This window comes from Rattus rattus, chromosome 1 (genome assembly GCF_011064425.1).
Source record: "Rattus rattus isolate New Zealand chromosome 1, Rrattus_CSIRO_v1, whole genome shotgun sequence".
In the NCBI taxonomy this organism is placed as follows: Eukaryota; Metazoa; Chordata; class Mammalia; order Rodentia; family Muridae; genus Rattus; species Rattus rattus.
In genome coordinates this window covers 228,351,097-228,366,287 of record NC_046154.1, presented here as the reverse complement: position 1 = coordinate 228,366,287, position 15,191 = coordinate 228,351,097, and the positions used below count along the sequence as shown (strand labels likewise).

The window sequence follows — 15,191 nt, the reverse complement described above, 5'->3', positions numbered from 1 at the left end:
CCCCTCCCTCTACCTCCAGTGATTGTTTTCTTTTTCCTTCTAAGTTGGTTTGAAACATCCACACTTTGGCTTTGCTTCTTGTTAAGCTTCATATGGTCTTTGAGTTGTATCATGGGTATTTTGAGCTTTTTGGGCTAATATCTACTTATCAGGTAGTACACACCATATATGTCATTTTGGGTCTGGGATACCTCACTCAGGATGATAATTCCATCCATTTGCCTACAAAGTTCATGAAGTCATCATTTTAAATAGCCGAGTAGTACTCTATTGTGTAAATGTACCACATTTTCTGTATCCATTCCTCTGTTGAGGGACATCTGGGTTCTTTCCAGCTTCTGGCTATTATAAATAAGTCTGTTATGAACATAGTGGAACACATGTCCTTGTTATGTGTTGGAGCATCTTTTGGGTATATGCCCAGGAATGGTATAGCTAGGTCCTCAGGTAGGATTATTTCTAATTTTCTGAGGAACCACTGGATTGATTTCAGGGACTTATTTTTAAAGAGCAGACATGAATGACCAGAAGTCAGTTATACAAGTGGAAGCATAAGGCTTATTCCTGAGAAAGGGGCTTTTGCAGTTTAATTTCATGTCACTGGACAGAGCCACTTCCTCTTGGACCCGTTGCTTGCCATATACATGTTTGCTGCTGGCATGGTAAGAATTAGAATTTGCTGTGGCTAGTCATGGCAAGATCGATTTCTTTGATTTGGGTGTTTTCCTCTTTTATTGTCTCTGAAATTTCTAGATCCTGTGTTCTAAGATCCCATGCTTCTAAACTCACTGACTTTATCAGAGATTGGTAACTGTGAGTTTAGTCTTGTCTACAGCAATCATTTCTTCCATGGAGGGAAACACATAGCCAGTGCTAGTTGCATAGCAAATGAAGAAACAAAATTCTCATCATGCATAGTGTTTCCATAAATAGTGTGTGCTACGGTACAGAAGGATCTAGAAGGACCCCAGATGTCAATCGTACAGGTTGAGAAGACTAATAGAAGCTGAGTCCAAAGTCCATTGGCTTTGCAATGAAGATCAAAATTCTACCAGCCTACTGGACTCTCCATTCTTCTTATGAATATGTCAAGGTCCATCTAGCTTCATCGGCTTTGCAAAGATGAGTCCATCCTGACCCTGGACTCTGACCTCATAGGTAGCAATGAATATCCTAGTAAGAGCACCAGTGGAAGGGGAAGCCCTGGGTCCTGCTAAGACTGGACCCCCAGTGAACTAGACTGTTGGGGGGAGGGTGGGGAGGGGAACACCCATAAGGAAGGGGAGGGGGGAGGGGGATGTTTGCCCGGAAACCGGGAAAGGGAATAACACTCGAAATGTATATAAGAAATATTCAAGTTAATAAAAAAAAAGAAAAAAAATATATAAAAAAAAAAGATGAGGCCATCCACTTGTATGGACCTTGTATCAGTTGGATTCTGGCATGTTCTCAGGCAGAGATTTTTCCCTAGATTAGGCCTAGCCTCGTTTTTCTTTTCAGGTTCTCCCAGCACCACATACAAGCCAGGCAATGCTGGTTTTACCTTTATAATCTACAGCACATGGTTATTCTAGTGTTGTTTTGTTTGCATGACTGCCTTCCATGATAGGTTCCTACCTGCTATAGGCACAGACCCCATCAGATATACTCACTTATGACTCTCGGTTGGCTATCAAAATTCCTGATGCATAGAAAGCTTATAGTAAGAAGGGAAGGGAAGGAACAGTAGCTTCACAGGCAGACAGAGAAAAGAAGAGAGTGGAGACAGGCAAAAGAGAGTTACAATCACAAGGGAAAGAGTCTAAGAGGTCATAGACAGAGAAGGATAAAGACAGTGAGAAAACAGAGTTTCAGATATTAAGTGGGGAATGTGGCGCTTACTAGTCAGCCAACCTGTCTAATGCAGCAGAACGTTAGGGTGGCTGGAGGTTAGTAGCTTTCCTTGGGATCAGCCATTAAGAATTGTTTAGTGGAGTCAACACAGGTGGAGGAGAGATTACAATGGATCAAGACCTGGATGGGAGTTGAGCATTAGATGTAATGATTGGATAGTGCTCTTCGGGTTAAAAGGATGGGGTGCTAACCAGTCCTGCTTCTGCTGTTGGACAACTGACTTTCAGAGACTATTTCTGCCATACACTAGCATGTGCATCACCAACTTATTCAATTGGTCTCAGTTTGGTTATCTGTAAAATGAAATCTGATAGGTCTACTTCATAGAATCTAAATAGTGTTATGTATATAAGCCATTGCTGTGTAAAATCTTCTTGAGCCTGGGTAGCTTTTTTTCCTATTATGATCTTCTGATTATTTGCACACTATGTGACTTCTCCAAGGGAGACATGAACACATGTACAAATATCTATATCTACATCTAGAAAATTTATTCTGACAAAATCAGTCTTGATTATCCAGTGAGTTTAGAACAAGAATGGGTATTATAGGCAGCTTAAGCATTAAAAAAGGCCACCTTAGTATGGGTATCAACTTAAAATCTATATCCCTAGTCCCCTGAACAACTTGTAGGTAGTTCTCCCATATAAGCTTTTTTCCTCTCGCTATTACTAACTGTTATATAAGCCTGGCAAGGGTCCTTATGAATCTTAAGTTCTGTGAGGACCTTGAGCCTCACAAGTTATATAAGCCCCTTTCCTTCCCGTAAAAGAGAATGTTTCTACTCAGAGGAAGTATTTCACAACACTTTTCTGTCCTCTAGACTTCTGGTTGGGATCAGTTTTACTTTGTGTGCTACATTCTGAGGGCCAGCCATCCCCTGAGCATGATTTCCCTCTGGTTTTCTCAAGTGCCTAAGACACCTTCTGTAATATCTCTACTTTCATCCTGTACATTCTCAACCATTGGCCAAGTAAACATCCATAGTCAGAGCCAAACTCATTATACAGAAACACATAAAATCAATTTATTTTAGTGTAAAAAGTGTTTGGAATAGTGCCATGTACATCTATTTACTTCTTAAGCCATAATAATATACTTTAAATGAGGGAGGAGAAGAAGTAGATTGTTCGTAAGAGGATAGGAATGTTGAGGGAAGTTATCTTATGGGGCAAGAGGTGAGACTGTTAATAGACTTAGGGGAAGTATCCACTTGGCTGGTTAAAGATGCAAAGTAGAGCCAAAAAGGAGGCCTTTGATGTCATGAAAACAAGGACTCTCAGAGATGTCCCTTTCATGGCTTTTGGTAGCAGCAGCAGCAGCAGCAGCAGCAGCAGCAGCAGCAGCAGCAGCAACCATGGAGGCAAACTGTTGAGTTCGCTTGAGTTTTTCTGAAATGAGCTCTGTGTTCCTGACTCCCCCTCCCTACACCTCCATTCTTAAGGAGCAAGCTAAGTAGTAACAGTTGGTGTTTACAATGTTGTAATGGCCATCATATTGAAAAGTGACTCAATGCATCTTTAGAAATAATTTACACCACCATAAAGTAAATTGCTAATCTTGTAGAGTGGATTCTTTAGACTTTTGATGTGTGCTTTTTATACCAGCCCAAGATGATGCAGACCAATGAGACAACTGCTGGAATGTTTTAGAAACATCATCTGATTGAAAAGGCTAAGTGGGAATATAAATCTTTCTTAAATACACCATCATGTTCTCTGCTATTTTCTCGTTGTTTTTGTTTCTTTGGTTTTTTTGTAGTCCAGTGTGCAACTGTATGGGATTAAAGTGTCCGTGGGATACACACACAGCAGTGCTCAGTGGTAGAGCCCATAGACAGGAGCATAGGTGTGTTGGGATGTACGCTAGCCATCATCAATTCGTTTCCCTGGTAGACTTAGCACATAAGGAGACACAGTTATTGACGTTTCTTAAAATGAAACCATGATTTCCTGGAAGCCTAACTTTATGTTAATGTCTAGGAGACCTACTCTAAATAATGTGGTTATGTGTTTTGAGAGTCCAGAGTGAGGAATTGAAGTCTGGCACAAGATAGGAGGTTTTCGTTGTGATTTTATAGCAGAAGCAGGGCAATAGCCCAGGGACTGCGCATGTTCAACACATGTTCTACCACCAAGCTACTCTCTCAGCCTTGAGCAATGGGGTTCTAATGTGCATTCTTCATCTTGAAGGATGCCCATGTAGCAGCATCTTGAGCTTGAATGTTGTCACTGTGTTTATTCATGCATAGTACTGAAACAACATGAACGAAGTTTCTCCCCCTGTTTGAAATATTTAACGACTACACGATTGTTCGGGGAGAACAGATTCCAAATTTCTTATGCTAATGCCCATGGCCGTACTTGCTCAAATTAATGGCATCTATATTATTGTTCTGTCAAATTTCCATTACCCCTCTTCGCAGACTAGCGATAAGCCAGTGCCGTGTATGTTCTCGGCAAGCTGCGTTGGTTATTTGGGCTCACTTGGGAAGAAAAACAACAGCCTCCACTGAGGATTCGACTCCATCTGGTTGGACTGGAAGCATGCATGATTGATGTGGGAGGGTCCAGAGCATCATGGGAAGTTCCACCCCTGGGCAGGTGTCCTGTTGTATGAAAAAGCAGTTGAAACAAGCCCTGAGGAACAAGCCAGTAAGCCTCGTTCTTCCATGGTCTCTGCTTCAGTTTATGTCTTGATTTCCAGCCCCTGCTTCTTTAGGTGAAGGGCCCTAACCTGTAAACCACATAAACCCATCCCTTCCAAAGTGGTTTTGACTCAGTGTTTGCTCACTGTAACCAAGCGGCAAAGCGTAACATGTGTTCCCTACCATAATTTCCCTCTCCCACTCCCTCATGATTCATTTCTTTTTACTTTTCTTTCCCTTTCTCCCTTTCTTTCTTTCTTTTTTTTTTTCTTCTGGCTGTTCTGGAACTCACTCCATAGATCAGGATAGCCTTGAACTCACAGAGATCCATCTGCCTCTACTTCCCGGTTGCTGGGATTAAAGATATGTACCACCATAACCAGGTTTCCTGCCATGATTTCTATCAATGTGCCTTAGGTTCCAAGTGATTTGCTCTTCCCTACAAAAATCCCCTCTCCAATTTGCACCTGTTTTTAAAGTGCCTTCCTATGATATGTACAATGTATTAAACTGAGATACTCGCTTCCTATGAAGTCTTTCCTGTTTGTTTTTGTTTGTTTGTTTGTTTTGCAGCTGTTGGTTTTCTGTTTGTTTTATTTTGTTTACTTTTTGCCTGTCTGTTTGATATTTTGGCTTGGAAGGTCTCCTAGCCCTTCTCAATTCCCCATCCTTTCATCATATGCTTTTCTGTCGTCCTTCCTGCTACTGATAGCCTCAGTTTCCCTTTGTCTCTCATTGGTCAGCTTGCTTTTGTTTAGTAGCATAGCAGTACACAGAGTCTCAGTTTTCTAAGGCATTTTTGAAATGAGATCATATAGTTTCTAAAGTGGTTTTCTTAGTAAGCATAAAATTCATATGCATAGAAGACAATTAACTTATTGCAGAAAAGGTGCCACCGTGGGACTCAAAGCAGGCCTGACACTGTGGCCTTTCCACAAGTAGGAGACTCACAGACCTGACAACTGTTCATCTTCTCGATGGCAATGACAGCACCACCCCATGTTCCTGTTCTGTCTGGAGAGGTGGTGGGGAGCTGCTTCTTTAGGAGGCTGAGCGTTACTAGAGCTGATGAATCTGTGAATCCCAATTCATCTCTTTCCCTTCAGAGATAATGCTGGCTCTCTAAAAGCTTGTAACAGGAAAATGACTGTGATTTGTGACAGAAGCAACCAGGTTGGGGAATAGATTATTCAAACATCCGACAGTTGTCTGAAGTAACTAAACAGGAAGTCAGTTGCTTCTACAACCATATCTGAAATGTGTACAAAAGAAGAATAGGCAGGTTACAATGCCTGTTTATTTTCAAAGGGCTGAGTGTTTTATAACAGCCCTTGTTAAATCATTACAGCCATTTTCTCTTATCTCTAAGGTGTAGATATGAATACTTAGATGATTTAAAACAACTTCAAAACCATAATTTTCTAAGGTAATTTCTGACCTCATCCTTTCATTACCGTCAAAGTAACATTTATAGAATAAACAGGTTGATTGTAAGACAGAGATGGACAAGCTTGGGCCATCCACTAGCACTCTTTGTGATGATGAAGATACTTAGTAATGCGCACTGTCTCAGTACAGCAGCCCCAGTCATATGGAAGGAATATGTAATATGAATAAGTAATATGGAAGTAATAAGGAAGGAAGTGTAAATTGTATTGAAATAAAACTAAGTCAGTTGCTAGCTGTTGTCATAGTTCTGGTTTGATTCTCCCTCTGATTGGTTCCTGGTGACCTTAATCATGCTTTGTAACATCTGTGGCCCTGCCTCCTTTGTGTATCTCTCTCAGCAGTAGATATTAAAGGCTCTCTCTACATGCCAATCACACACTGCTTGTGTTCCCATTCCTAAAGAGCCAAGTGAAGAGTTGCCAGTCTAGGGTCAGATTTATTTTTTAAATTATTTGAGTTTGATATTGGAATCAGCTTGCTAGAAGAGCCTATATAAGAGGTATGAACACTGTTTTATTATTATTTGTAGCCCCATACCTCAAGTCCCAGAAGTGTGTGTGTGTGTGTGTGTGTGTGTGTGTGTGTGTACAACCCTGTCCATTTTGCTTCTTGCTTCTCAGCTGAATTTCACTTTTGTTTTTATTTTGCAGTACGAATGTCCTTTACAATTCTGTCCTACATTAACCTTTAAAACAAATGGTAAATATCATTAACTGTTACTAAAATTGCTAATGCCTAACATTGTCTCACTGTACGAGAGTAACAGAATAAAGGTAAGAGTGTAGACATTCGTTGAATTCATGTTAGATGTCAGCTGCTCAGTTAATATCTTATCTTACTAACACAATAACAATACAAGGATTAAAAAAGGTAAGCTAATATTACAATTACCTTTGTATGGAAAACATGCTATAACTTATCTTTATTTAAATGCATGTATTATAAGACACCAACTAGTAGAGCTTATATTCCCCTTGTTGCTACCTTGTATGAAGACGTATAAGTATGTCAAAGTCATTTGTAACTCTGTAATTAAAGTATATTAAGTACCTCTATTGTTTTTATTAACATTAAAAGTTAATCCATATGCAATGAGCAGCATGTATTGAATATTTATTTTCCAATTTCCACAGTGTTTTATAAGCAAACATCAAAGTGCTCATTCTTTTGATTCCCCCAATAGTGACTTCTACACTTTCTACTTAAATAGACTTCATTAGCTCCTTTCTACTGTTCAGCTTACCTAACAAATCTTTATTTTGGTTATTGTGGGTTTTTTTTCAGAGCTGGGGACCGAACCCAGGGCCTTGCGCATGCTAGGCAAGCGCTCTACCACTGAGCTAAATCCCCAACCTCGGTTTTTGTGGTTTTTGATAGCTCATATTTTTATTTGTTAGATATTTTCTATTCCTTCCCTAAAGCTTTCTGTTTTTTCCCATTTGTGTTAAGAGTAGCTTCTTACTGAAGCCCTTTCAGGTTGGCTGCTTTAAAATATGTATCCAATACTTTCACACCACTGTAATCCTGGTGATGTCATCTATTAGTTACCTTTCCCCTTCACTTTGAGATCCCTCTGACTCTTGGTTATAGGTAGTTTTGTTTTAATTCAAAATGTGTATTTTCATTACATATCATGAGATTCTGAATCTTGTTCAGATGATCGGTTCCTGTTAGTGTACTTTAAGCTTACTCTGGACTAGGAAAAGAAAGGGCCCACGGTAGCTACTAGAAGGTGGAGTTAGAATGCAGACTCTGCCTCTTTACTTTGCCGGAACACCGAAAGTGGAGGAGCTCTTCATTAAGGCTGGGTGCTAGTCAAAGTCCTCACTCTTCAGGAGGCTTCCTCTTGACAGTACCCTAAGAAGGAGGGTTTTCCATATATTAAACCATCCCTGCATACCGGGGATGAAGCCTACTTGGTCATGATGGAGGTGTTCTTGGATGCGTTTTGCAAGAATTTTATTGAGTATTTTGCATCGATATTCATTGCTTTTGATAGCTGAGTAGTACTCCATTGTGTAGATGTACCACATTTTTTGAATCTATTCCTCTATTAAAAGACATCTGGGTTCTTTCCAGCTTCTGGCTATTATAAATAAGGCTGCTATGAAAATAGTGGAGCATGTGTCTTTGTTGTATGTTGGAGCATCTTTTGGGTATATGCCCAAGAGTGGTACAGCTGGGTCCTTAGGTAGTGTAATGTCCAATTTTCTGAGGAACCTCCAGACTGACTTCCAGAGTGGTTGTCCCAGTTTGCAATCCCACCAACAATGGAGGAGTGTTCCTCTTTCTCCACATCCTCGCTAGCATCTGCTGTCACCTGAGTTTTTGATCTTAGCCATTCTGACTGGTGTGAGGTGGAATCTCAGGGTTGTTTTGATTTGCATTTCCCTGTTGACTAAGGATGTTGAACATTTCTTTAGGTGCTTTTTGGCCATTCGATAATCCTCAGCTGAGAATGTTTTGTTTAGCTCTGTACCCCATTTTTAATAGTGTTATTTGGCTCTCTGGAGTCTAACTTCTTGAGTTCTTTGTATATTTTGGATATTAGCTCTCTATCAGATGTAGGATTGGTAACGAACTTTTCCCAATCTGTTGGTTACCATTTTGTCCTAATGACAGTGTCCTTTGTCTTCCAGAAGCTTTACAGTTTTATGAGGTCCCATTTGTTGATTCTTGATCTTAGAGCATAAGCCATTGGTGTTTTGTTCAGGAAATTTTCCCCAGTGCCCATGTGTTCGAGACACTTCCCTACTTTTTCTTCTATTAGTTTGAGTGTATCTGGTTTGATGTGGAGGTCCTTGATCCATTTGGACTTAAGCTTTGTACAGGGTGATAAGCATGGATCGATCTGCATTCTTCTACGTGCTGACCTCCAGTTGAACCAAAACCATTTGTTGAAAATGCTATATTTCTTCTATTGAATGGTTTTAGCTCCTTTGCCAAAGATCTATTGGCTATAGGTGTGTGGGTTCATTTCTGGGTCTTCAGTTCTGTTCCACTGATCTATCTGACTGTCTCTGTACCAATACCATATAGTTTTTATGACTATTGCTCTGTAATACTGCTTGAAGTCAGGGTTGGTGATTCCCCCAGAAGTTCTTTTATTGTTGAGTATAGTTTTCACTATCCTGGGTTTTATGTTATTCCAAATTAATTTGCAAATTGCTCTTTCTATCTCTATAAAGAATTGAGTAGGAATTTTGATGGGGATTGCACTGAATCTGTAGATTGCTTTTGACAAAATCACCATCTTTACTATATTAATCTTGCCAATCCATGAGCATGGAAGATCTTTCCATCTTCTGAGATCTTCCTCAATTTCTTTCTTCAGAGATTTGAAGTTCTTGTCATACAGATTTTTCACTTGCTTGGTTAAAGTCACACCAAGATATTTTATGTTATTTGGGACTATTGTGAAGGATGTCATTTCCTTAATTTCTTTCTCATCCTGTTTATCCTTTGAGTAGAGGAAGGCTACTGAGTTGTTTGAGTTAATTTTATACCCCGGCACTTTGCTGAAGTTGTTTATCAAGTTAAGTAGTTCTCTGATGGAACTTTTGGGGTTGCTTAAGTACACTATCATATCATCTCCAAATAATGATATTTTGATTTCTTCCCTTCCAAATTATATTCCTTCAACCTCCTTTCACTGTTATTGCTCTGACTAGGACTTCGAGAACTATATTGAATAAGTAGGGAGAGAGTGGGCAGCCTTGTCTAATCCCTGATTTTAGTGGGATTGCTTCAAGTTTCTCTCCATTTAGTTTGATGTTAGCTACTGGTTTGCTGTATATTGCTTTTGGTATATTTAGATATGGACCTTGAATTCCTGATCATTCCAGGACTTTTATCATGAAGGGGTGTTGAATTTTGTCAAAAACCTTCTAAGCATTTAATGAAATGACCATGTGGTTCTTATCTTTGAGTTTGTTTATATACTGGATTACATTGATGGATTTTTGTACATTAGACCATCCCTGCATCCCTGGGTTGAAGCCTACTTGATCATGATGGATGATCATTTTGATGTGTTTTTGGATTCGGTTTGTGAGAATTTTATTGAGTATTTTTGTGTCAATATTCATAAGGGAATTTGGTCTGAAGTTCTCTTTCTTTGTTGGGTCTTTGTTTGGTTTAGGTATAAGAGTAATTGTGGATTCATAGAAGAATTGGTAATTATCCATCTTTTTTATTTTTGTGGAATAGTTTGGATAGTATTGGTATGAGGTCTTCTATGAAGGTCTGATAGAATTCTGCACTGAACCCATCTGGATCCTGGGCTCTTTTTTGGTTGGGGAGACTTTGATGACTAGCTTCTATTTCTTTTAAGAGTTGTGGGTTGTTTAGATGATTTATTTGTTCTGATTTAACTTTTGGTACCTGGTATCTGTCTAGGAAATTGTCCATTTCCGCAGATTTTCAATTTTGTTGAATATGAGCTTTTCATAGTAGGATCTGATGATTTTTAATTTCTTCAAATTCTATTGTTATGTCTCCCTTTTCATTTCCAATTTTCTTAATTTGGATAAACTCTCTGTGACCTCTGGTTCATCTTGCTAAGGGTTAATCTATCTTGTTGATTTTCTCAAAGAACCAGCTCCTGCTTTTGTTGATTCTTTGTATAGTCCTTCTCATTTCTAATTGGTTGGTTTCAGCCTAAAGTTTGATTATTTCCTTGCCTTCTATACTCCTCTTCAGTTTTATTTATTTTTTTGTTCTAGACTTTTAAGGTGTGCTCATCAAGCTGCTGAATGTTTTCTTTTTTGTTTTTTTTTTTTTTGGAAACACTCAGAGCTATGTGTTTTCCTCTTAGTACCGCTTTCATTGTGTTCCATAAGTTTAGGAATGTTGTATCTGCATTTTCATTAAATTCTGTCTTTAATTTCTTTTTTTATTTCTTCCTTGATCAAGTTGTCATTGAGTAGAGCATTGTTAAACTTCCTTGTATATGTGGTTATTCTGTGGTTATTGTTGTTATTGAATAGCAGCCTTAATCCTTGGCAAACTGATAGGATGTATGAGATAATTTCTATATTCCTATATCTGCTGAGGCCTGTTTTGTGACCAATTATATGGTCAATTTGGAGAAGGTTCCATGAGGTGCTGAGAAGAAGGTATATCCTTTTGTTCAGGATAAAATGTTCTATAAATATTTGTTAAATCCAATTGGTTCATAACTTCTGTTAGTTTCTCAACGTCTCTGTTTAATTTCTGTTTCCATGATCTGTCCAGTGATGAGAATGGGGTGTTGAAATCTCCTACTATTATTGTGTGAGGTGCAATGTGTGCTTTGAGCTTTAGTAAGGTTTCTTTTATGAATGTAGGTGCCCCTGCATTTGGAGCATAGATATTTAGGATTGAGAGTTCATCTTGGTGGATTTTTCCTTTGATGAACATGAAGTGTCCTTCCTTATCCTTTTTAATGACTAGGGTGAAAGTCAATTTTATTTGATATTAGAATGGCAACTCCAGCTTGTTTCTTTGGGCCATTTGCTTGGAAAGTTGTTTTCCAGCCATTTACTCTGAGGTAGTGTCTGTCTTTGTCTCTGAGGCATGTTTCCTGCATGCAGCAAAATGCGGGGTCTTCTTTACGTACCCAGTCTCTTAGTCTATGTCTTTTTATTGGGCACTTGAGTCCTTTGATGTTGAGAGATATTAAGGAATAGTGATTGTCACTTCCTGTTATTTTCATTGATATAGGTGGAATTATGTTTGTTTGTCTCTCTTTTGGTTTCATTGCAAGGAAATTATATTCTTGCTTTCTGTACAGTATAGTTTCTCTCCTTGTGTTGGAGTTTTCCATCTATTATCCTTTGTAGGGCTGGATTTGTAGAAAGATATTATGTAAATTTGGTTTTGTCATGGAATATCTTGGTTTCTCCATCTATGTTAATTGAAAGTTTTGCTGGATACAATAACTTGGGCTGGCATTTGTGTTCTCTTAGGGTCTGTATAATATCTGTCCAGGATTTTCTGGATTTCATAGTCTCTGGTGAGAAGTCTGGTGTAATTCTTATAGATCTGCCTTTATATGTTACTTGACCTTTTTCCCTTACTGCTTTTAATATTCTTTCTTTATTTTGTGCATTTGGTGCTTTGACTATTATGTGACAGGGGGAATTTCTCTTCTGGTCCAATCTATTTGGAATTCTGTAGGCTTCTTGTATGTTTATGAGCATCTCTTTCTTTAGGTTAGGGAAGTTTCCTTCTATAATTTTGTTGAGGATATTTACTGGCCCCTTAAGTCGGGAGTCTTCACTTTCTTCTATACCTATTATCCTTAGGTTTGATCTCTTCAATGTGTCCTGGATTTCCTGTCTGTTTTCGGCTAGGAGCTTTTTAGCTTTTCACACTATTTTTGACAATTGTGTTAATGTTTTCTATGGTCTCTTTTCTACCCCTGAGATTCTTCTATCTCTTGTATTCTGTTGGTGATGCTTGTGTCTATGACTCCTTGTCTCTTTCTTTGGTTTTCTATATCCAGGGTTGTCTCCTTTTGTACTTCCTTTATTGTTTCTATTTTCATTTTCAATTCCTTCACCTGTTTGGTTGTGTTTTCCTGTAATTCTTTCAGTGATTTTTGTGTTTCCTCTCTAAGGGCTTTTACTTGTTTACTTGTGCTTTCCTGCATTTCTCTAAGGGAGTTCTTTATGTCTTTCTTAAAGTCCTCCATTATTATCAAAAAATGTGATTTCATATGTAAATCTTGCTTTTCTGGTGTGTTTGGATATCCAGTATTTTCTTTGGTGGGAGTACTGGGCTCTGATGATACCAAGTAGTCTTGTTTTCGGTTGATTAGGTTCCTGCACTTGCCTCTAGCCATTGGGTTGTCTCTGGTGTTTGCTCGTCTTGCTGTTTCTGGGAGTAAATTGGCCCTGCTGTAGGCCTCTGTGTCAGCTCCTGTAGAATTGTTTTCCTCTTTTGTTTCAGCCTTTCCTGAGAACAAGTGCTCTGCTCTCAGCTGTGGCTGCACTCCTGAAGACTGTCTTCCAGCTCTAGGTGCCGGCAGTAATGAAAGGGTCCTGCCCCTGATTGCTCGTGTAGGTCCTTGCACTCCTTGGGCACAGTTGGCACTATGCGACTCCTTCTTTGGTCTGGACTGTGGGCAGAGGGTATTCTCCTCTGACTTCTCAGGAGTATCCACACTTGTGAGGTTCCAGCTCTCTCCCCCATGGGATTTAAGTGCAGGGAGCTGTTTGGCAGGATCAGTTCTGTCCTGGGTGCAGATCAGAACCGCGGGTACTGGCGGCTGTCTGTTCCTATATCCCTCTGTCCCGAGGCACTGTGCAGTTTCCCCTTGGACCAGGGATGTGGGCCCAGGTGTACAGAGGTGGCAGTCTGTCCTGCGGCCTCAGGATGTCTGCACTCCTGGGTGGTCCACTCTCTTCCCCACCATAGCCCTTTTCTAATAATCTAGAGACCGCAACATCTACCATTGAGTCCTCTTCATAAATGAGAATATATGTGTGCTCCACAAAGATTGTCTACATGATTTTCATGCATTTTACTGATGTTAAAATACTTAACTTTAATATTACTTTAATATCTCCTATATGTAGATTGTCTAGTCCAGACATACTGGTTATGATGGGTGAATATTTTATAGTCATTACAGTTCAGTAGTCTTTGAAGAATGACATTAGGTAGTCTTCGTAGACGAACATTGCTTATAAGAATCTATTCAACAATGATAAAATTGTCTCTGTAGACAAACAAAAAAGAGTGTGTGTGTATCATGTGCCTCAGAAGGGATACTGTCATCACACAGCTGCATGTGATGTGAACATCTGGCTAGCGTGGACAAGTCCTTTTGGCCCAGCTCCAAAATCCACAGGGTTGTTGCCAGGGCTACCACATGGATAATGCCTTAGGATATTATTGCTGTGATGAAACACTATGTCCAAAGCGACTTGGGGAGAGAAGGGTTTATTTGGCTTATACTGACACATCATGGTCCATCAGTGAAGGACGTCAGGATAGACACTCAAACATGGCAGTAAACTGAAGATAGGAGCTGATGCAGAGGCCATGGAGGAGTGCTGCTTCCTGGCTTGCTCATCATGGATTGCTCAGCCAACATTCTTATAGAATGTAGGACCACTATTCTACAGATGGAACCAGCAACAAGAGCTGGGCTCTCCCTGAACCAATCATTAATTTAAAAAATTCGAACCTCAGGTATGCCTAAAGACTGATTTTAGGGAGAGATAATTTTTGAACTGAGGCTTCCTCCTTTCCAGTACTCTAGCTTGTGTCAAGTTGGCATAAAATTAGCCAGCATAGGTGAGGAGATTTGGTATATTTTGTGAGTCTTCAAGCTATTTTTTCTCTTTATTTTCATTGTCGGAATATCTCCTTTCTTCTGGCCTTTTCTTTCATGGAATAAGAGCTCCACCTACTACTGGTTATTTAGATGAGAATACATCCATTGTTTAACACTGCTGGATTACTGCTCTGATGGTTTTGTTTCTTAGCACCCCTGCTGTAGTACAGAGAAAAGGAGTTCTACTTGTGCTTACAAATATGAAGTTTCAGCATGTGTGTGGTAAGCTAGATTTAGCTTTCTCTTTCTCACTCCGGGGAGAGAGTTTTGTGCATCATATTCTGGTTCCTCATAGTCTGACTCTAGTGATAAAATTAGACCCACTTTGAGTTACCTTGGTGGTGGGGAAGTATGAAATAATTAGAATGTAGTCCTGCAAAGCCTAGAAATTCCTCAGTGCTGTAACTAGGGTATAGGGATTGGGTTCTTATATCCCAGTATTTTCAGGATACAATTACACTTTATCCTAAAATAAGAGTCTACGTGTTCCATAAAGAGAAGGCTAGTAAATATTTCAGTCTTTAGGACACATAGTCTCTGCTATAACCATCAATTTCTGCAATTGTAGCACAAAAGCAGATAAATGATCCGTAAATAAATAAGCATGGCTATGCTCCAGTAAAATTTTATTTATGAACGTTCAATCAAAATCTCATATATAAAATAATAAATCTAACGTTATTGGAAATAACAAGAAGAAGAATTTTGTAACACATTTTTGTTTGTTTATTTGCTTTACTTGTATATATGTGTGTGTGTGTGTGTGTGTGTGTGTGTGTGTGTGCAATGTCATAAAAATGTTTGCTACCTAGGACTGGAGTCAATAGAATGTTGTGAACCACCATGTGTGCTGGGAATTGAATCAGAGTCCTCTGC

At 39.2% G+C, this 15,191-nt stretch overlaps 1 protein-coding gene across 2 annotated transcripts in view; it reads left to right on the top strand.

Moving 5' to 3' along the window:
- The window catches only part of LOC116911400 (sterile alpha motif domain-containing protein 12-like), a 184,693-nt gene that overhangs the window by 31,514 nt on the left and 137,988 nt on the right, over positions 1 to 15,191 (top strand). The window contains exon 1 of one of the 2 annotated variants that reach the window (XM_032915364.1): positions 14,471 to 14,537. The exons of the other annotated variant lie outside the window; for it this stretch is intronic. Coding sequence (XP_032771255.1) covers positions 14,516 to 14,537 — 22 coding nt within the window. The 5' untranslated portion in view covers positions 14,471 to 14,515. Of the gene's footprint in view, positions 1 to 14,470; positions 14,538 to 15,191 lie in introns of those variants that run through there. 2 annotated transcript variants of the gene reach the window in all.